The sequence below is a fragment of the Lotus japonicus genome, chromosome 3 (genome assembly GCF_012489685.1).
Source record: "Lotus japonicus ecotype B-129 chromosome 3, LjGifu_v1.2".
NCBI classification, from domain to species: Eukaryota; Viridiplantae; Streptophyta; class Magnoliopsida; order Fabales; family Fabaceae; genus Lotus; species Lotus japonicus.
Genome location: NC_080043.1, coordinates 92,526,969 through 92,550,109, shown reverse-complemented (window position 1 = coordinate 92,550,109; position 23,141 = coordinate 92,526,969). Strand labels below are relative to the sequence as shown.

General features: G+C 34.3%; 3 protein-coding genes across 3 annotated transcripts; 1 reads left to right on the top strand and 2 right to left on the bottom strand.

Moving 5' to 3' along the window:
- Positions 1-653: 653 nt before the first annotated feature.
- LOC130747472 (glycine-rich RNA-binding protein-like) lies at positions 654-1,672 on the bottom strand. Its single transcript, XM_057600420.1, has 2 exons — positions 1,479-1,672; positions 654-1,200 (listed from the first exon to the last, which is right to left on the bottom strand). Exons 1-2 carry the CDS (start codon positions 1,584-1,586, stop codon positions 814-816), a joined length of 495 nt encoding a protein of 164 aa, XP_057456403.1. The 5' UTR covers positions 1,587-1,672; the 3' UTR covers positions 654-813.
- Positions 1,673-5,215: 3,543 nt separating this feature from the next.
- LOC130747471 (subtilisin-like protease SBT1.7) lies at positions 5,216-7,610 on the top strand. Its single transcript, XM_057600418.1, has one exon. It carries the CDS (start codon positions 5,216-5,218, stop codon positions 7,439-7,441), a length of 2,226 nt encoding a protein of 741 aa, XP_057456401.1. The 3' UTR covers positions 7,442-7,610.
- Positions 7,611-14,579: 6,969 nt separating this feature from the next.
- LOC130747473 (glycine-rich RNA-binding, abscisic acid-inducible protein-like) lies at positions 14,580-15,575 on the bottom strand. Its single transcript, XM_057600421.1, has 2 exons — positions 15,388-15,575; positions 14,580-15,105 (listed from the first exon to the last, which is right to left on the bottom strand). Exons 1-2 carry the CDS (start codon positions 15,499-15,501, stop codon positions 14,731-14,733), a joined length of 489 nt encoding a protein of 162 aa, XP_057456404.1. The 5' UTR covers positions 15,502-15,575; the 3' UTR covers positions 14,580-14,730.
- Positions 15,576-23,141: the final 7,566 nt, after the last annotated feature.

Sequence of the window (23,141 nt, the reverse complement as noted above, 5' to 3'; positions counted from 1 at the left end):
AAAACGTATTTTTCAATTATCTTTCAAAAACCAAAAAGAAAATCTTAAATCTTGAAAAACAATTCTAACTTAATATTCAACTATTCATATTTTAGGTCAAAACAAATTTGTCTCCTACCAATTTATTAAATCATTGAAACCCAACATGCACTAATTAGTCACCTACCAATTCATTGAATCTTCACAATTGACTGATCACCGACACCGTTGGTTTTCTCCTCAATTAAGGGGTTACAAGATTTTATCTATTGATTCCACTTGTTCTACCGTTCAGAAATTCAAATAATTGATAATCATAATGCACAAATGACACTTCTCATCATTTATATTTTATAATAAGTACATGAACACTAAAAGATTCCTTTTTGTTTAAGGTATATCCTATCCTAAAGAAAATCTTCACCTTTATCTTTTTGCTCATAATAATTTAATATCTCTTCTCAGTTCTCACACCACTTACTACCAAGTTGGCATAGAAATAATTGAGTTCAGAGAATTTATAATTCATCATTGAAACGAGTACACTGACAAAGACAACCTATTGCTATGATGATAAAAACCAATCTAATTTTAATTTTGCATTTCACTTTAGATGATCCCTAATTATTCTAGTTGAAAAACGATAAATACGAAAACAACAAAAACAGTAGAAATTTGACAAAACTAAGATCTGATTATCTTTTCAATATATGGTTTATAAACAACCACATTCGAATTAAGCACCACAATAACAAGGAACCATAAACGATACTCAAAATCAAACTAATCAACTGACATAATCATAATTCATAAACCCTAGGGTAAACAAACAATCTAGCTCCTCCAGTTTCCACCGCCGCCACCACCGCCGCTGCCATAGCGGGAGCCACCACCATCACCACCATATCCACCTTCACGACGACCACCATAACCACCGCCGCCTCCTCCTCCATATCCACCGCCACCGCCTCCATAGCCGCGAGATCCACCGCCACCGCCATATCCACCTTCACGACGACCGCCGCCGCCTCCATATCCACCTCCTCCACGACCGCCACCGCCGCCGCCTCCGCCGCGAGCCTGGGCTTCATTCACAGTGATGTTACGGCCGTCAAGCTCATTGCCGTTCATCCCCTCGATCGCGCTCCTCATAGCCTCCTCAGAAGTGAAGGTCACGAATCCAAATCCCCTTGACCTTCCAGTCTCACGATCGTTGACAACCTGCATATAAAAACCAAAATTCACATCAGATCTGAGGAAAAATTGAAGAAAAACAACAGATCCAGAACCGAATAGTAACCGATCGATCTTCGCCTTTGAAAGGAAGAAGAAGGAACGTACCTATTGGCGTGAGTGAGAAAAAACAAGAATCATATAGTAACAGAAGTAACAGTAACAGTAACAAGGGATGAGATCAAGTAACGCAAACAGATCAGAGATCACAGAATCAGAAGAATCGTGTCAGATCCGGATGCGAACCCTGGCAACAAACAACGGACCTTAGAATCAATGATTTCGCCGTAGGAGGAGAAAGCTTGCTCAAGGGTATGGCTATCGGTGGTCCAGGCAAGACCACCGACGAAGCAACGGTACTCAACATCGGCCATGGCGGAATCTGAAAACCCTAGAAATTGGGGAAAAAGAGAGAGTGAAAAGTGGTAGCACGAAGCTGAGTGATTTGATACACCGAGTGAGTCGTTGTTATATAGGGGGTGAAATCTAACTAGGGTTACGTTGGTGGGTTTAACCAGAGTTAATTTAGGGTTTTGTGCCGCCTTGTTTGCTTCTAGGGTTTAGCTATGTAGTTTGTGCCGCCGAGAGTTCATAGATATTTTCTCTTGACTTTTTTTTTCTCTTTATTTGTTATTGAATTTAACAATTTTTCAAAATACTGTAATCATAATTGTGATCTTATCTCTAATTTTAAATTGAATTTATTTTAAATATTTAATGTGATATTACAAATCATATTTTTTTTGGTAGATATATTACAAATTATAATGAGTTAACATTTCCATTAATAAGAATATGAGGAAATATTTTTAAAAATAAAATTATATATATATAAAAATAGAAAGATACATATACATATATACAAGTAAAATTGACTATAATTATACATTAGTAAAAATATTAACTAGATTTAATTAAATTTTATATTGATCCAAAAAAATAACTTTGTATTATTCATTATATTAGGTACTAATTATGAAAATAAATTTCTAATTTACAGAATTAAATATTAATACTGATTGAAAATAAATTACTAGTTACAGCTTTAGGAAATCTCCACAAAAGTAAAATTATTGATTAGTCATAAATAAAATTTAATATTATTCATTATAATCATTAGTAATTGGAAATTTTCAATTTCTTTTTTTCAAAATTAAATATTCATATTATTTAAATGTTTTTTTGAAAACAAATATTATCATTTAAATGTTAATTGTTAGTCAACACTTCAAGAAAAAAATTTAAATAATTACAATAATAGTAATCATAATTTTAAGAAAAATTAACTTGACCTTTAGAATAATAATAGCCTATGTGTCTACATATATATATATATATATATATATATATATTTATATTTAATTACTAATTACAACTTGAGGAAAAAATTAAAAAAAAAATGAAAATTCACTTGATGTTAGAGGTCATATTATTCCCTTTGTTTGTAAAAATGTTTGATTTTGGTCCCTCAGTAAAAAAATCGTCAATAACTAATTTATAAACCGTTAGTAACTGTAAAACAAACTGCCACTAAACATTATTTTTTTGCTAAGGGACAACAATCAAACACTTTTACAAACACAGGTACTAATATGACCATTAACCCTATTATTAATAAAAATAATAATCAATCATTAATAATTTTTATTATTATTCATACTATTATTTACTAATTGCAAAAAATTTCAATTTTTTCTTTTCAAAATAAAATATTTATATCATTTAAACTTTCATTAGTCATAACTTCAAGAAAAAAATTAAATAATAATAATAGCATATGTATTTTTTTGGCTATTGCTAACATTTTATATTAATTACTATTTTCAAAACTTTTTTGCCTTGAGTGAAATTGACTATATCTTTAAATTAAAGATTAAAAGGATAGTTTAAGTGTTAAAGCCATGGGACATGGGTATGTGAGGGGATCAGAACTATGACCAATATTGAATAAATTCAAATCTACTAAATAATATTTTAGGATATATATATATATATATATATATATATATATATATATATATATATATATATATATATATAGGGGAATGCTAATGCACACCCACTCTTTTTTTAGAAGGTGTGCATTAGCAACACACCTTTTTCTTTTGACAAAAAACCCAGCTTTCACTTTTTAAGTTAAGTTACTTTATAAGGGCACCAAAGTAATTTTGCAATCTACCCTCTCTCTCCAATCCAAACTTTGCAGAACTCTCTCTCGCCCACTCAACCTTCCATTGCAGCACCATAACCTCCTCACGTCTTCATCTCTGCCAATCCTTCTCCCCTGATTTGAGTAATTTTGGATATTGGGTATTTATCCGTTTGGAAAATTTGGGTATTAGTTATTGGGTATTTACTACTAAAACTACAGGAAGCTTCACCAATCACCACTCTCTTACTCATTGTAATTTCGCAATCCCTCTCGCACTCACTAATTTCAGAGAGCAGCAAAGCAGGAAGCTTCGTCACTATACTGAAGATTGTGATTCTATATTTGAATTTTTAATAGAATCAAAAGGTGTACCTAGTTTATGCATAATACAACACCACTGAACTTGGATTGGTATCTGCAACAGAGCCAAATAAAGGCATCATTTTTTAATTTTAGGAAAGGTACTTGGAAAATGTTGTGTTCATATAAAACAATCAACCATGATATTTTCTTAATAATGCCAGGACTAGAGCCAAATGTTTAAGATTTGATAACGCGCTAGCTTTTGGCTTTATATCAGAAAACTACAAGAAGGGATTCCACAACTTCCAGGACCAGTTTTAGTAGTAAAGAATCAAAACTCAAATTATTCAAATTATTAGTAGTTTTAGTAGTAAATACCCAAATTTTCCAAATGTGTAAATACCCAATATCCAAATTCCTCAAATTAAGGGAGAAGGTTGACAGAGATGGTGCTGCAATGGAAGGAAGAGTGCAGATCATCGGAAAATGTTGAGTGGGAGAGAGAGAATTCTGCAAAGTTTGGATTGGAGAGAGAGGGTAGATTGCAAAATTACTTTGGTGCCCTTATAAAGTAACTTAACTTAAAAAGTGAAAGCTGGGTTTTTTGTCAAAAGAAAAAGGTGTGTGTTGCTAATGCACACCTTCTAAAAAAAGAGTGGGTGTGCATTAGCATTCCCCATATATATATATATATATTATATATTAAAGTTATAATTTCTTGTAATTTTAAAATGAAAAATTACTTCATTGTTGATAAGTATACTTTTTTTTATTAAAACTTATTTGATGATATTAAAACTTATTTACTTCATTATTTTTTATAGTATTAAATATATAAATTGCTAATTATTAAAATAACTTCAATGTTAATTATTAAATATTAAAATTACAAATTTTCAGTAATATTAACCATTTATCCAAATATCAGGACACAATTAATTTGATTTTATTATATTTAATAATTAAAGATGTTTTAATATTCATTTATTTACATAAACTAGAATAATTTTCTATACTCTTGAAAAATTGTAAATATTGACAGTAAAATTCACTTGATCTTCATATTAGTAACAATATTAATTATTCACTAATAAACTTTTATAATAATTATTTTATTAATTACTAATTGTACAACTTTTCCATTTCTCATTATTAAAATTTAGAAAAATATAAAAAAATAAGTAAAAGTAAAATTGACTTGACCTTTACATTAACGATAATATTAATTAGTTATTAATAACTTTTTATATTATTCATTACATTAATTCCTAATTGTAAACCTTCTCAATTTCTAATATTTATCCCAACTTGAGAAAACATTTTAAATAAAAATAAGGAAATTGACTTTAACTAGTTATTAATAATTTTCTATTGCTAAAACTAAACAATAATTATAATTTTTATATAATAATAAAAAATATTGTAAATAAAACAACAAATCGATTACGAACACAATGAGCCTTTTATAAAGCTGAGTTTTCTATTCTTTTCTCGCACAATCTCACTACAATCTATTATATCATGGGGACTTTTAAGAAATCTCTCGATATGATCATTCTCTATTTTTTGTTTCTTATTCTCTGTGATGTGTCTCTGGCGAGAAATGTGAAGACCACATCAAATCAAAACCAAAAGAGTACTTACATAGTACATGTTGCAAAATCCCAAATGCCAAAAAGCTTCGGTCACCACTCGGCTTGGTTCGAATCAACTTTGAAGTCAGTTTCTGACTCAGCGAAAATGATTTACACCTATGAGAAAGCTATTCATGGATTCTCAACAAGGTTAACACCAGAGGAAGCTCGTTTCTTGCAAAGCAAAAACGAGATTCTAAAGGTGCTGCCAGATGAAATCTACAAGCTCCATACAACTCGAACCCCACTTTTCCTCGGGCTCGATAAAATCGCTGCAAGCATATCCACCCAATCCAATATAGGACATAGTGATGTCATCATCGGAGTCATAGACACAGGTGTTTGGCCTGAGAGCAAGAGCTTTGACGACACCGGGTACGAACCCATCCCCAGCACCTGGAAAGGAAAATGCGAGGTAGGTGCAAATTTCACAACCGCCAACTGCAACAAGAAACTAATCGGTGCCAGGTTCTATAATAGTGGCGCCGGTTCTATGGAGTTTCTCTCTCCGCGCGACGATAATGGTCACGGCACCCACACTACCAGCACTATTGCGGGCTCTCCTGTGCAAAACGCGAGCCTCTTCGGTTACGCTGCTGGAACGGCGCGTGGCATGGCCCCGCGCGCTAGAGTTGCCGTCTACAAGGTTTGTTGGAAGGATGGTTGTGCTATATCTGACGTATTGGCTGCGATAGACCAAGCCATCATTGACAACGTGAATGTCCTTTCTTTGTCGCTCGGAGGCGATTCGTCTGATTACTCCCATGATAGCCTTGCGATTGGAGCATTTTCGGCAATGGAGCATGGGATTGTTGTGTCTTGCTCCGGCGGGAACAATGGTCCTGAACCCTCTTCTATCACTAATGTGGCACCTTGGATTATCACGGTGGGAGCAGGCACAATCGATCGAGATTTCCCTGCTTACGTTAGCCTCGGAAATGGAAAAAACTATTCTGGTGTGTCCCTTTACGGTGGCAAAAAATTGCCAGATAAACCTGTTTTGCCACTCATCTTTGGCGGGGAGTGTGAGTCAGAAAGCTTTTTGAAGCAAAAAGTCAAGGGAAATATTGTGGTGTGTGATCGCGGATTAAACGATATGGTGTTTAAATCAATAAAGCTGAAATTCGCAGGTGGTTTAGGTATGGTGTTGGCCAACGACGCAGCTAATACAGGGAATCTGAAGGCAGATCCATTTGTTTTGCCAGGACTTATGGTGGACGCAAAAGCAGGCGAAGCCATCAAGCAGTACTTGACTTCTGATCCGAAACCGATAGCAACGATTGTGTTTGAGGGAACAAAGGTCGGGATCGAGCCTTCCCCTATTGTTGCACGGTTCAGCTCTAGGGGCCCAAATCCTATCACCAACAAAATATTGAAGCCTGATTTGATCGCGCCAGGTGTCAACATCTTAGCTTCATTTTCCAGGAATGTGAGTCCAAGTTCTTTAGATTTTGATGAAAGGAGAGTGGATTTCAACATCTTGTCAGGAACGTCCATGTCATGCCCTCATGTGAGTGGGATTGCGGCTCTGATCAAGTCGGTTCATCCAGATTGGAGCCCTGCCGCCATTCGGTCTGCGCTGATGACAACAGCTTATTCAACCTACAAGAATGGTAAGCCATTGTTGGATAGTGCAACTGGAAAACCAGGGACACCGTTTGATTTTGGTGCAGGACATGTGGACCCTGTTTCTGCACTTAATCCAGGGCTTATTTATGATTTGACTGCAAATGATCATCTGGATTTTCTCTGTTCGTTAAACTACACACCCGAAATGATTGAACTCGTGGCGAAGAGAAAATACGTGTGCGATGGAAAGATACACTACTTTAATTACCCTTCATTTGTTGTGATTTTTGAAGCTGGTAACAATGATACACAGGTTAAGCAAATGCGAACTCTCACTAATGTGGGTGCTGCGGGAACGTACAAGGTATCAGTTCAGACAGATATCCCAGGCGTCAAGATCATAGTTGAACCGGAAGTGTTGAGTTTCGGGGTAAATGAGAAAAAATCCTATACTATTACATTCACTGCATCAGGTGTGAAGCAGCAGCAAACTCCAGGTTTTGGACATTTGGAGTGGTCTAATGGAAAGAACATTGTTCGAAGTCCTATCGTATTTAGTTGGGACCAATGACTGAAAGCCTCATGAAGCTTGACGACCAAAGCCACTTTACTAACTGAAGGAAGAGCGTCTTGGTTGGCTAATGGTTATGGTTATAACTAGAGTAATACATTTGAATCTCAAATAACAAAAGATCTTGTACTATATAGCTCGAGGTTAATGAAAAGGTTTTTTTTTTGTTACAACGTTTTACTCCTATGATATATGATAGTCAATTTCCTTTTAATTAATCAATTTATCGGATATGATAAGTTTGATATTGTTGCTATTGAATTGTTGAAAGCCTCTAGCTAGCTTGTAGAGAAGTAATTCGATTTTCAGCATTGGAAATAAAATTAAAGCACTAAGGGTCTAGCTTTTTTTGTTTAACAAGGATTTGTTTAATACTTCAATGGTAATGTTGTTTAGATTTTTGTTCTGTATTTTCTTTTACCCGTGTTAGATTAATAACAACCATTTTTCTTGAACAATGCTCTTTTAGCTGAATAATAGCTATATATATATATATATATATATAAAGATGAAACAATCCAAAAAGGGCAGAGAAACCCGCCAAGCCTAACAAGAAGCAAATAGAAAAACCACCCAATAGATAAAAGAAACAACCACCCTAACCCCTAGAAGGAAAATTTTCTTTAATAACTGTTGCCAACCCTCGCATAACCTCTTCATCACTACTCGGGAAGGTCATGCCAACAGACTTGGCTCTTTATATATGTGTGTGTGTGTGTGTGTGTGTGTGTGTATCTTCACTTGTGTGGTCTTTGTGTGTTGGTTTCCATGAGGCAGTATGGTCTCCCTCTTCAGTTTTTATTATTATGCTACAAGTTTTTTTTTTTAAAGCAAAACATAATGATTTTTTTTTTTTGAAAGTGAAATGTATATTATTAATAATAAAACCTGAGCCTAAAATATGACCCAAGACTGAAGGAAGTACAAGATGTCCAAGAAGGATCATTACAATAGCAAAGGTGCAATTTGAAAATGCACAAACCCACCACCAATCCACAGAATGACATGTAACAAAATCTCAAGAAGGACCCTCATTAAAACCTTGTTAGGAAAAACCCAATGGGATAAAAATCTAGCAAGGAAAAAGAGTACCACCAACTTGGAAAAACCAAACTGCAACTAATCCAAAACTAATTAATCAGGAAAAACTCAATGGGATAAAAACCTAGCAAGGAAAAAGAGTACCACCAACTTGGGAAAGCCAAACTACAACTAAACCAAAACTAATTAATTAGGCTCGTATTTGATGCTGAAGCTGTAAATATACCTTTGCAAAGTCGTGGACCATAGCAGACTTGAAATAGTCATCAGTAAAACAACTCCAAAACCAAGCAGGTAAAACAACATAAACCAAACAGCAGCGGAATGCATCAGCAGCAAGGAAAACAACAGCAGCCGTAAAACAGTTATCAGCAACAACAAAGAACAATGACAGCAACAACAGCAACAACATAGCAACGACAGCAACAGCAATATCAGCAGCAAGACAAATATCAGCAACAACAAACAAAGACAACAACAACATCAACAGCAAACAGCAACGACAGCAACAACGATATCAGCAACAACAACAACATCAGCGACAGAAACAACATCAGCACCAACATACAACAGCAATAAAAAGAGCAAGCTTCTATCAACAATTAGCAAATTTCGAAATCTCAGCAAAACATCAGCAGGTAAAATATGCAGCAGCGCCCAAACGTTTCTCATATCCTGCATAAAAATATACAACACCAAACAGCAGCCAAATAATGTCAGCAATCATCCTTGGCCCTCAAAAGACCAAACTTGTTCCTCACGGAAACATCCCTCCTTAGCCAATTCATCCGCCTCCGCATTTCCTTCCCTTATAATATGGTTCACCCCAGTACAGGCTACCAAAGGAAATAAATAGTCTATCATATTCAGCTCGTTTGTTAGGTTCCAAGGTCTACTCTTCTCCCCACACACCCATCCCACAGCAAGAAGTGAGTCACTCTCAATTTCTACAATGCGGACCATGAAGTGTTGACAAAACAACAAGGCATATAAGATAGCCAAAACCTCCGCCTCATCCGCCCTCCGAGCCTCCACCCTTCTGGAAAATTTCCCCAACACTTTACCCACATTATTCCTCAAAATTCCCCCAATACCAGCTTTGCCAGCTTGAAAAGAACCATCCACATTAAATTTCAAAGTCATACCATGAGGAGGTTTCCAAGGCAAGATAGGCCGAGAGTTAGCCTTAGCATCCAAAGCTATTTTTGTGTACACTCTTTCAAACTGATCAAAACCATAAGGGCATTCTTTCCACCAAGCTTTTATCTAAGTGAATAACTAGAACATGTGAGACTCCCAAAGAGCTTCTGCATCAAATAGCTTATTATTAAAAATCACATCATTACGAGCCATCCAAACTACCCAACATATGGCATAAGGAATCAACTCCCACAGAACTTTGGAGGTGCTTTTTTGCATGAAGCTCCATTCTTCTAAACAACCCGGAATTGATTTTGGAACACTCCAACATCTGCCCTCCATGTTTAAAACTTCAGCCCATAACCCCCAAATCTTCGAACAATGCAAAAATAGATGATCCACCGTCTCTGGTGCACACAAACAAAAAAGACATGTTGCACCATCTTCTAATACCACTCCCCGGTGCTCCAAATTATCCTTTTTAGCTATTCTGTTTTTTTGTACCTGCCAAAAAAATAAAGTAATTTTTGAAGGTAAAATTGGTCGCAATAATTTAGGAACTGACCAGCCGTCCTCTGTGAAACATTTAGCTTCCACTACTGCACATCATGATTTAACATTGTATAACCCCATATTATCATGCTTCCAAATCAGGTTTTCTGGATCCGCCCTCTCTCCATGTTTCGGTACCAAACTCTGGAGTAGGGACTGTAAATCAAGATACTGTTGTCGTTCCCAGCCCAAAAAATCACGTGAAAAAGCTATGTTCCACACCCATTGATGACCTGCAACCACACTGTATTCCATCACCGTAGCCCGCTTGTGTACTGCCAATGCAAACACTCTAGGGAAAGTAAGGCAGAGAGGCGCTGCTCCTACCCAATGGTCCAACCAGAAAAATACACCACCCCCTCTCCCCACCTGACAAGCTATTCCATCCCTGAAAATGCTCCCCACTAGACCACCCTCACGCCAGACACCATACACATCCGCCATAGGCTTGGATAATTTTTTCAAATCAAATGGGTCTAGATTAAAAGAAATAAGCTGCATTGGTAACCCATATTTTTTGCACACCTCCACCCTCCATAATGCCTCCCTCTCACGTCCAAAATGCAACACCCACTTCAATAACATGGCCTTATTTTTCCATTCAAGAAATCCAACCCCTAATCCACCAAACCGGGTTCCTTTACACAATTTTTCCCATGCAACCCACATTATTTTGTTCTCACTAGCAGCTCCTCCCCACAAGAAACGCCTCATTATTTTCTCAAAGCGCTGAATTACACCCTTTGGAGCTCTATACAGGGCCATATAATATAATGGGATTGCATTAAGGACAGATTTCACAAGAACCAATCTCCCACTTAAAGACAAAAAGCGAGAACTCCATACACCCAATTTTGCAGTCGTTTTTTCTAGGACAAGATTCCAGAAAGACAACTTCCTCGGATTACCACCAAGTGGGGATCCAAGGTACATGAAAGGTAATGATCCTATTTTAAAATTCCACCATGATGCAGCTTCTTGTACCAAGGAGAGAGGGGCATTTACTCCATACACCACTGATTTGCTAAAATTAACTTTTAAATCTGAACTGTAGAGAAAAGCTTCCACCGCCATAGCCAGTAACTGAAACCGATTCTCATCACAATCTGAAAACAACAGAGAATCATCTGCAAACTGTAAATGATTTAGACGGAGTCCCGGGGCCAACTCCACTCCACATGGTGAATCACCCTCTAACAACTGATTAAGCATACAAGACATCCCATTCGCCACAATATTAAAGAGCAGGGGATAAAGAGGATCACCCTGGCGGAGTCCCTTGTGAATGTTAAAAAAATCAGAAGGTGATCCATTAACCAGAACCGCCAAAGTTGCTGTTGAAACACAGACCTGCATCCATCTAATCCATTTCTCACCAAAACTCATCTCCTGTAAAAGCTCAAGCATAAAATCCCATTCAACATCATCATAAGCTTTTGCAAAATCAATTTTAAATAGCAAACCTCCTTCTTGCCTTGATGCCATGGTATGAAGAAGTTCATTAGCAATTAAAGAGCAATCTGCAATCTGACGTCCTGCTGTGAAAGCAAATTGATTCTGACTTAACAAACTTGGAAGCACGATACTCAAGCGAACAAAAAGCACTTTTGACAACAATTTGTAGATATTTCCAATCAAACTGATAGGCCTGTAATCAGAAATCTCCTCCTGCTGACCTCCTTTGGGAATAAGAGCTATAAAGGTAGAATTTAGACCTTTAACCAGCCGTCCTGTAAGATAAAAATCATTAAAAAAATTAAGCAAATCCTCCTTCACTAAATTCCATAATTTTTTTGAAGAAATCCATACTAAAACCATCAGGCCCCGGAGCTTTATTGCCATCAAAATTTTTCACCACGTCCCATATTTCCTCTTGTGAAAAAGGTGCTTCCAGTAATTGATTTTCTGCAACAGACAACTTTTTAAATTTAATATTGGTAAACCAAGGCCTAGAGACATTATCCTTCCGGAAGAAGTTGTGAAAGTGATTTCGCATAGCAGCTTTTATATCATCTGGTGTAGTTAACAACCTTCCTCCATATCTGATTTGTGTGATAGTCTTCTTCACCGTGCGTGCCTTACACACTCGATGAAAATATTTTGTGTTTTTTCCCCTTCCTTCAACCACCGTACCTGTGACTTCTGAAGCCAGGTTCTTTCCTCCTCTCTGTAAGCCCGCCACAAAGCTTCCAAAACCTCCCTCCTCTCCTTTGTTAGCACCTCTGATCCCCCTTCAACCTCTTACTCCCCTATTACCTCCTGTAATCTCTAAAACTCTAGAGTACAATTCTCTCTTGAGAAAGACAATACAACAAAACAGACACCCACAACAACCAACAGACCAACTACTATGAACAACGACATAGCCAATGTGCCTCATTAAAATCTTACTAGGAAAAATTCAATGAAAAAAATCATAGTAAAGAAAAAAGAGTACACATTTACTAGTCCAATACAAAGGCACAACACCTCTAAACAATAGACATTACAAAACCTTGGTGACATCATCATAACACAAACTTTTTCAACCCAACACCACAACTAAACAACAACCGGTTCGAAGCATTAACACTCAAGCCGACAGATCTCCAGGTATTGAAGCCCTTCTTCCCACCACCACCCACCACCACAACCTCTGCCACTCACCGCTAAACCCATCTTCATGTTCGCCTTTTCCTTCTTGGTTGAGAACAACAACTCAAGCTCCTTCCCTTTTCTCGCAACATTCATCCAGTCGCTGCCAATACAGGGAAAGAGAGATGAAGAGGAAGAATAAGGAAGAAGAAATGTCCAAAAGTGGGTATCACTGAAACTGAGTGAAGAGAGAAAATGTAAACCCGAGAAACTCAATCCCAAAATCGTGAGATCTGAAGCTTTCTGGTTGCGATTCGAAGCTTCTAGGTTTCGATTTGAAGATTCTGGGTTGCGATTTCAATCCTCACCTCTCTTTCTTCGATGTATGCTCTGGGTCCCCCTCGATCTCCTATTTTATCTGAATCCCTCTCGCTCTCTCAGTTTTGAGGTGGTTCAAGATGGTGAGGGTGGTTCTGGACGGTGAGGGTGGGGACGTGGGGTGATCTTAACCTCTACTCAGAGGTCTCCTCTTTGATTGTGGCCAGGTTTGGGTTGGGGATGGTAGTTTTGGGTTACTGGATTGTATTTGTGGGATACGAGTGTGAGGCTAATGAGTTAAAGGGAGTAGAGGAAGACGTAGGAGTGGGAAGATTTTATGGGTTTTAAATGAAGATGATGAATTGCCGATGAAGATTGTTGAAAATGATGAAAACTATGAATATCTAGATTTTTAATTTTTTTACCCAGAAAAAATTAGTTTTCGGGAACGATTTTCGCAAGAAGGGCAAAGTTGAGACACCAAAAGTGTAAATTCAATTCATTCGATCTTCCGAATAATTATAACTTCACACCTAGTGATTTGATTGATAGAAAGAAAAATGAAGGTGAAAGAAGAGTGGAAATTTGTGTATATCATAACTCTTTCTTATGACAATTACTCTTAATTTTACTGTGCATCCTTTTCCAATCTGTAAATCAAACATGAGGTAATTTTTGGGGGAATGTAATTTTTTAGGGTATTTGAAATGCTTACTCTTAATTTTACTGTGCATCCTTGTCCAATCCGTAAATCAAACACGCCCTAAGGTTGTATTTGGATGAGGTAATTTGGGGGAATGTAATTTTTTAGGGTATTTGAAATGCTTTGCTATAAAATATCTTGTTTGAATATATTTTTGTAAGGAATTCTAAATTCAAGGAAATTTAACTAGATATTTTAACTAACTAGATTTAAGGGAATTGAGACCCCAAAATAGAAGGAATTTCAAATTCGACATCTCTCTATAACAAGTCCAAAACTCAAATAAATATCATCTTTAAACACCAAAATTGACCGAAAAATGACCGAAAAACGTAAAATCGACACAAAAGTCGACTTGAACCTTAAAATCAGCCAAAAGACCTAAAATCAACCTTAAACACTAAAATCAACCTAATTTCAAATTCCTTGATTTTTTGGTTTATTGCGTATTTTAGGTTTTTCAACCAATTTTAGTGTTTATGGCCGATTTTAGGTTTTTTGGCCGACTTTCGGGTTTAAAGTCAATTTTAGGATTTTCGGCCGATTTTTGAAGTTTATGATCGATATTAGGGTTTTCAGCTGATTTTAGGTTCTCTCGGTCGACTTTTGGGTTTAAAGTCAATTTTTGGGTATTCGGCCAATTTTTATATTTTATGGCCGATTTTAGATTTTTATATTTTATTTCGATGTGGAATCACAATGATCACAAATTAATCATTCAACTTGTTAGATGGACATTTTTTTTTTAATTTTCCTCATTCAAAAGTTCAAAATCCATACAGACTTTAAGGAGCGTATGAACAAAGATCATTGCTAATGAATTCTGATTAACCATTCAATTGAGCGTTCATACACAACCAGATTCATAGAGTATTAAACGAGAACCACATGAAAACGAAACCATAACAGAAACCCAAACTTAAAACCAGTACATTATAGAAACTAAAAATATCATAAAACTCTAATCCCTCCAGCTTCCACCGCTAGAGTAGCGAGATCCACCGCCGCCTTCGCGACTGCCACCATAACCACCACCACCACCTTCACGACGACCGCCGTATCCTCCTCCTCCGCTACCACCATAGCCTCCACCGCCACCACCGCTATAACGGCTACCACCACCACCACCGTATCCACCTTCACGACGACCACCGCCGTATCCACCACCACCGCCGCCGCCTCCACGGCCGCGAGCCTGGGCTTCATTCACGGTAACATTACGGCCGTCAATGTCCTGGCCGTTCATCCCCTCGATCGCATCCTTCATCGACTGCTCCGACGCGAACGTCACGAATCCGAATCCCCTAGATCTTCCAGTCTCACGATCGTTCACAACCTGCACACAAAAACCGAAATCCGCATCAGATCTAACGAAATTAAGCACGAAAACAACGAATCCAGAACCGAATAGTAACCGATCGATCTTCGCCTTTGAAAGGAAGAAGAAGGAACGTACCTATTGGCGTGAGTGAGTAGTAAAAACAAGAATCATATAGTAACAGAGTAACACAAGTAACAGTAACAAGGTATCAAGTAACGCAAACAACAGATCAGAGATCAGAGATCACGGATCAGAATCGTTTTCGGATCCGATTGCGAACCCTGGCAACAAACGGACCTTCGAATCAACAATTTCGCCATAGGTAGAGAAAGCTTTCTCCAAGCCTTCGCTGTCAGTGGCCCAGGCGAGCCCACCAACGAAGCAACGGTACTCAACATCTGCAGAAGCCATGGCTGAAAATCGCGAAACCTAGAATTTGGGAGTGAGGTAAAAGAGAACGGAGGGTGATGATTTTTCACTGATCGAGAGGTGGTTATTATATAGGTGGAGATTTGTAACTAGGGTTAATTGAGTGGGTTGAACCAGGGTTAATTTAGGGTTGTGCCGCTGTGTTTGGTTGTAGGTTTTAGTTACGTGTGGATTATTCCGTCTTTACCGATATGCCATTTTTTCTCCATTTTTTAAAAATCAATTAAATATTTATGTAAATAAAGTTTATTCTATTTATTGTACACTTTTTTTTATTGTATTTGACAACTGAGTACTTTTGAAAGAGTATAATTTTATTTACATCAATTAATTATGCGAAGAATGAAGAATTGATCTTTGGATCTTCTCCTTACCAATATATACGTTCTCAACTCTTTAACACTTAAGCTATTATCGAGAAATGAAAGCACATATTAATTTGTATGCACAATTGGTGATTTTTTTTTTGAATTTTTCCATTAGAAGAAAAGATTGGTACCCTTGCAAAAGTGGAGGGTTCCATACCTTTTAGTCATGTTTCCTCCATGGTAAACTTTTTAAAATTTATAAATGCGTCTTTTGTCTGGTAAAAAATGAATTAAAGGGTATTGTACCCTCTTATTTTTAATGGGTACCGAAGCAACGCCCTTATTTAAATTAATTTAATTTTAATTCATCATGTGAAAGAAACAATTAGATATCTGCATAAAGGGCATAAGGTATAATGAGATTAAATCTCGTTTTTGTGTATCAAAATTTAGTCAATCATTCAATTTTTTTTTTTTTTAAATTGTCAATCATTCAATTAGAACCAATTGAATTTTCATAAAGCATAAATTTTATGCATTACCAGCGTAAACAGTGTAAAACTGAAACAAAATTAAACTATGTAATGTCTCACTAAATAGTTATGAGAAAATGATTGTTATTTTTTTTTACAACAAAAATATCTTATTGGATGAATAAAGCACATGAGAACAACTATCTCATGAAATATGGCAAAATCATACGCATCATTTCACCCCTTGATGTTGTCTTGTAAATTTACTACTTTTAGTTTTCTTTTCTCATCTTTTACTATTTGTATAGGGTTGAAGTACGTCTTGTGCTTCACTTCAATCTAATATATATGACTAATAAAAAAAACATAAAAATGAGCCTCATTATAATCTTACAATAAAAAACTCATTGAGAAAAATCCTATCGAGGGAAAAGAGTACCCCATTGTCTAATATGCCTTTGAAACAATCCACAATACCTCAAAGAAACCAAAAAAAACATCACAAAATGGGCAAAATGATTGATATTGTAAATTTCTATTTTTTAGTTTAAAAAAATGTTTTATTGTGACGAATTAATTGAATATTTGTACACTGCAACTAGTAAACCTTCTCCTTTTTTTATATCCTAACTAAATTTAATTATTTTTTAAAATTACTAAATTTAAATTTAAAATTATTTAAAAAGAGTGATGTAATAAAAAAATTAGAGTGTTGAATCCAATGTGCATATTAAATGGTACTGGCACTAGGGTACATGTTGATTGCGATGAAGAATTGAATAAAGGAAAACAGGTGTCAGGAGATTGCACGTTGTAGGAAAATGAGACGGGACCCCACGTCACGTGGTGCAGCGGTAAAAGCCTGAGAATCTGTCAGATCGTTGATTCTGCCTCAAAAATATCTGACGTTACTCTCACCAGTTCCAACAAAATATCTCATACGTTGGAAGTACATATTTGTCCCTCCAAAATATCTCACGCTTACTGTCAAGGTGCCAACAAAATATCTCATACTAACTACCTTTCTTTCAGCAAGAGACCGTTTGGTCAAACAGAACAAGAATATTTTGTCGATTATTGGGCTCGATCTCTAATAATTCAATTTCAGGGCCTGGGCCGATTGACAATGATATTTGGGGTGTGAAAATCAATATTGGCATCAACAAGAACAAAAATTGGACAAAAGAAGTGGTGGGAGATATCCCTAAAGAAATGGTTCCAACCCAAACACAATCATTGATCTATTAAAAATGTTATTATATGTTTGAATAATTTTTGTCAAAGATGTTTGGAATCACAAAGTTGTTGCCCAACAACACTTATAATATGTGAGGATGACAATGGAAATACAGAATCAAAAGGAGGACAACCATACCCACTCAAGCTAACAAGTTATGTTTTCTTTGGTTAAATTGATAAAGATAGAAGAACGAAAATGAGTAGAGAAAAAAAATTGATAAATAAAGTAGATTTTACAAGTTATTTAGTATGAATGAGGTGAATAATGAAAAATTGAAAAAATTTTGTTAAGACTATAATGCCTAACATCAACAATTACTTGTAGTCAATAAATGAATTTTTGGCGGTCTTTGCCCGACAATCATAAGATATAGTAAAAGAAAAAACAGTAGCCGTCTTACTTTGCAAATTGTGAAACTTCCAACAAGTGTACGAATCTCACACAAACACTCCTTTTGTGCTACAATATTTGGTTCCAAACGTGGTTGGTCACTTCCATTCCATCTCTTGAAAGTTAAAACTCTCTTGGCAACTTTTATGTTCAAAGTATTACTTGTATCAAACACACGCTTAATGCTCAACTAAAATATGATGTAAAAACCCTTAAAGTCGTATAAAATCCTCAGAAAAATCATTAAATTAGTAGAAAAGTCAATTGGCTCTTGAGCAAAAAGAAAATTTCATCATCATTTTTACATATTGCTTCCATCAACACAACTCATTGCAAACCGCCTTACTTTTTTTTTGTCAACAGTAGTAATATAGCTTACAATCAAAATACCGTATGGCTTTATTAAGATAGTAGCAGTCAGCAAAAGACTGATTATATGGCCCCAAAAAAAAAACTTACATCTACGGCCCATTTTTCTTTTCCCATGACCATATATCATCACTTTTGTTCGACCAAAAAAAAGATCATCACTTTTGGATTTGGGTTTTGATAAGTAGTAGTAAAATGGAGAAATTTATTAAAATGTTCTTTCGAAACAGTAGTATAATTTTTAACAAATATTTTTTCATTCCTGAATATTATATTTGTTGTCAATTTATCATATTCCCAACTGTTTAACGGCTTTGATATATTTTTGGCGGCGACCTGCGACTTTACGTGATTGGAACTATGGATATTAATTAAAGAGAGCCCAAATAATTGAAGTCAAAAGTTTACTTTAGAATTAGTAGAGATAAGGTTCAATTCAACAAGCAACAACCAACAAGCAACAAGCTATGCAATTTGACCACTAGTTAGATTATGACAGCTGTGTTGGTTAACTACCCCTAACTACTTGATCTCGCGTTCTTTCCCCCCTAATTCTTCTTCTTGTGAGTGTGAGTGAATGCTAGATTAGTAATCATCCATTTTATGTTTTTTTGGTACAAAGAATTTTGGATGAGTTGAGACCTAGCTGGTCGTCACTATAGATTAATGCATGTTTTAGGAATACATTCACTTACATAAGTACTTTCGGATCCATCAACTTATCCCTCACAATTACATTGGTAGTAAGAATTAAATACACAATTTTTTAACGAGTAATATATCAATCTTATCAATTGAGTCAGCATATGTTGGTATCATCCATTTTATTTTAGTAATAGTTGTAATTTTTGTTTAAATCTTTGAGCAAATTAAAGTGCTCCAAACGCGTTACATTTCTAACTTATATCTGCTGTTTCTTGATGCATGGTATATTTTGTGCTTTTATTGTCTTCACAAAATGGAGCTTTATTTTTTTAAGATACTTATTCATGACGACTTTTAGAGATGATACTAATCGATTTAAGTTTGATTCATTCAATTCTAGGCTATAGAAAATGAGTTGTATTTGAACGGATACAAAGGAATATTATGTAATGGAGTGATATGGAATGTTATTTGAATTGTTTAAAATAAAATTGAATAGACGGAACATGATAGAATATATTTTGTCTCATTTAGTTCAACACTCCCAATTTTTTTCCTGCCATCCATATATTCCAGAGAGATGGAATAGACATTTTTAATTATCTCATTATGAAGAGAAATATTTGTATAACTCTATATGCTTAGGTATCTCTTCATTGGCAAAAGGTGATAAAGGAAAAGTGGGCACTCGCTAAAGGAGCGATAGAATACTGATTCGCTTTACAAGTTACTCCACATAATTTATTAAGTCCCTTATATGCCACAACATAACGAAATAATTTAGTTACATATACACATGATCACTTTAGCAAAAGCTAGCATGCACCTATATAGGGGGCTGATTGGTGAAAAAAGGATGAATAATTACTATTCACTGGCGAGATTCGCATATTATATTCTATTATTGTAATCTGAAATTAGTCAAATTAGGGCCTAATTAAGCTATTATATTATTATAATGATATGATTTGGCTCACCAAATTGTTAGACTCACTACATTAACCACGCACTGGTCAAGACTCTCGCATGACATGATGCCTTAATCATGGAAATGTCAAACACCAACAAATATTATACTATCAATATCACACTTTATCAATAGTGATCAGATTTTAAAATTTGGAATACAATTTAAGCTTCCAGATTATGGAATATGGTGTTTTGTTTTAAATTCAAGACAAACTACGATATTCTAAAATCTAGTACTATATCCAAATACCGCAATTAAAGATCCAACAAGACAAAACTTCGTCTATGGCAAACAGCTTCGTGAAGATGAATGGAGTGTGAGGAAGAGAAACCGGAGGGGAAAAGAGATGAGTGAGAATCTGGAAGAAAGGGTGAGGAAGATATAGGGGAAGAAGGAAGAGTGAGAATCTAGTAGAGGAAGAGGGTGGTGTGTGGAGGTTACGCATAAAATAAAATGATAAAGGTATTTTTAGAATTTTTATTAAAAAATATGTGGTGTGTTTTGGCCTTTGGGATGTGGGTACTTGGGCTCTTAATAAGAGTTAATCACGAGGTGTGATTTGGTAATTAGCTCACTTCGTTTCTTAATCATGAGGTTGTGAGTTCAATCATAGTCTAAAAGAATCTATATATATATGTAAAGCACACTTGAACTTTTGCATTGATTACTTTACCTTTGTATTAAATACATTTTATAATTAAATACAAAACTAAAAAAAAACATCTACTTTATTATTCATTATATAAATTAATAATTGTTAAACTTTTCAATTTCCCATATTTTAAAATAATTTTTAATATTAATTAAATTTTAATTATTAATTATAACTTAAGGACGAAATTTTAATAATATTAATAATTTAAATTGACTTCCTTTAGATTAATAAAAATTTGTAGTAAAAATAACTTTGTCATTTATAACTAATTGTAAAAAATTTCAAATTCTTATATGTTAAAATTAAAATTATTATTTTAATTTTAATTATTAATCATAAGTTGATGAATTTTAAAAATTAACTAATAAAACTTATTACTACTTTTTATGTATAAATGACAAATTAAATACTAAAGTTTTTTTAATGTAAATACTAAAGTTAGATATCATATTAATAAGTTATATATATATATATATATAATATTTGACTTGTGGCAAGATTAATTAATTTTCATTTTCATTTCAATTAATTATCAACCTAAGGTTGAAAAAAAATAAAAGATACAAAAATAGCACAAACTAATATCTTTTAAATAAGATAAACAAGTTAGATATTAAAATTAGTTAATGGTTGAATGCTTTTTGTAAATATATATTTTGAAATTTACATTTAAAATATGAAATGATTTTGTATGTTGTTTAAATTAACTATAATGTGGTTACGTGTTATTTTAAAAAAATATGTTTTTGTACCAAAAAAAAATGTTTGATTCATTTTTTTTTTTTAATTTACTTGTTATTTTTCTTAAAATGATAATAATAAATTATTGATGAATATTTGATGTTATTAACTTTATTAACTATTAATTGTCAACTTTTCAGTTTCTTATACAAAAGAATAATTTATTAAGTAGTTTTTAACAATAGTTTGAATATTAGCTATCAATCATAAATTGAGGGAAGAATAAAGAAATATATTTATATGTAGAAAATACTAATAATTTAAATTAAATAGTAGTCTAGACAAAATGAACACTCGATAAAAATATTTTAAAAATTAAATAAATGTCTCTATAAGATATTTACTATTAAATATATCGCATGCGTGTCTTATTTGAAAAATACTTTCAAATGTGTTTTTTGACCTATTATATAGTATTAAAAATATTTTCTCAAGTTTTCTTATGTTATTAAAAATATTTTCCTTTTCAAAACAATTTAGGGTTAATTATCAAATTAGTCCCTGAGTTTGTAAGCGTGTTTGATTTTAGTCCCTCTGATGATAAATGACGTTTAGTGGCAGTAAAAAACTGTCAGTGATTGTAAAAATGACTACCACTAAACGTAATTTTTCTTCAAAGGGACTAAAATCAAACTCGCTTACAAACTCAGTGACTAATTTGATCATTAACCCAAAAATTTATTAAATTTGAGTAATATCATTTATTTACATAAAGAGAACTCTAATACAAGAATTTTAATGCATAAAAAAACTCTAATACTCTCTATTTATATGTCTAAACACGATATTATTTTTCTATTATATTTATATTTAAGAAATATTTTAATATTTTTTATTTATAATTTTATATAATTACTCTATAGTAATTTTCATATAATAATAAAAAATATTGTAAATAAACCCGTGCAACGCACGGGTATAATATCTAGTGTAGCGTATTTCATGACAACCATTTTTATTAATGTCGCGATCAAATTATTAGAGTTACTTGTATCCTTAAAATATTATTTTCTTGAATAACGTTAGAGTTACTTGTATCCTTAAAATATTAGTATAATGGATAAAGAAAACTAACATAAATAATCTAACAAATTTTTTTTGAACAATAATCCAAGATTTTATTTTCTCTATCTATTGATGTTCAAATTATATGGATATGAATTCATACATAATATATTTCCAACCTCAACCCATATTCTTACTGAAATTATGTTAGTGTAAAGAGTTATATACATAAACTCGGATACATCGTATCATGTTTTTCATAATATTTATTCTATTTTTTATAAAGTGTCCAATTAGTGAATTTTTTTTACATCCTCCACATGAACCATTAGCCATCTTTCATGGCCAGAATGTCGCTTGGGACAAGGGGTAGGGACAAGCGGTTTGCTACTCTAATTCCCTTGATGCAACTTCGTTGGTTTTGAGACCTCCTTCGAGTCTTCATAACTACACCATTGTCTTAATCTAGATATTAGAGACTTACTTAATAGGCAATGTATAGGAGGTTCGTTTGGTTCATACTCTCATGAAAGGAGTGCATGCACATTGCACATAATTTTTAGCCAAAGCTAGAACGAGACTGTCTTCAAACTTCCTTTTTATTCAAGATTTCCCCTTGAACTTGTTAGTGAATTTTGATTGACTGTCCATGTAATTCTTTTTCTTTCCATCTTACTACTATTTTACCAATCACTTCCTCCATGTGTAAATACTAAATAGGTTAAATACTAAATAGTATACATACGGATCCGGTATCTACCATTTATTTATTTCAATATAATATACACTTTCCATGTGTTTGATCCGCATCCAAAGCAGAGTAGTG

Bases quoted from the DNA above. Each gene is read 5' to 3' on its own strand.
- LOC130747471 (XM_057600418.1), top strand. From the start codon at position 5,216: ATGATCATTCTCTATTTTTTGTTTCTTATTCTCTGTGATGTGTCTCTG.
- LOC130747472 (XM_057600420.1), bottom strand. From the start codon at position 1,586: ATGGCCGATGTTGAGTACCGTTGCTTCGTCGGTGGTCTTGCCTGGACC. The intron at 1,201-1,478 runs GTCCGTTGTTTG...TTTTATATGCAG, and splicing joins GCGAAATCATTGATTCTAAG to GTTGTCAACGATCGTGAGAC.
- LOC130747473 (XM_057600421.1), bottom strand. From the start codon at position 15,501: ATGGCTTCTGCAGATGTTGAGTACCGTTGCTTCGTTGGTGGGCTCGCC. The intron at 15,106-15,387 runs GTCCGTTTGTTG...TTTTGTGTGCAG, and splicing joins GCGAAATTGTTGATTCGAAG to GTTGTGAACGATCGTGAGAC.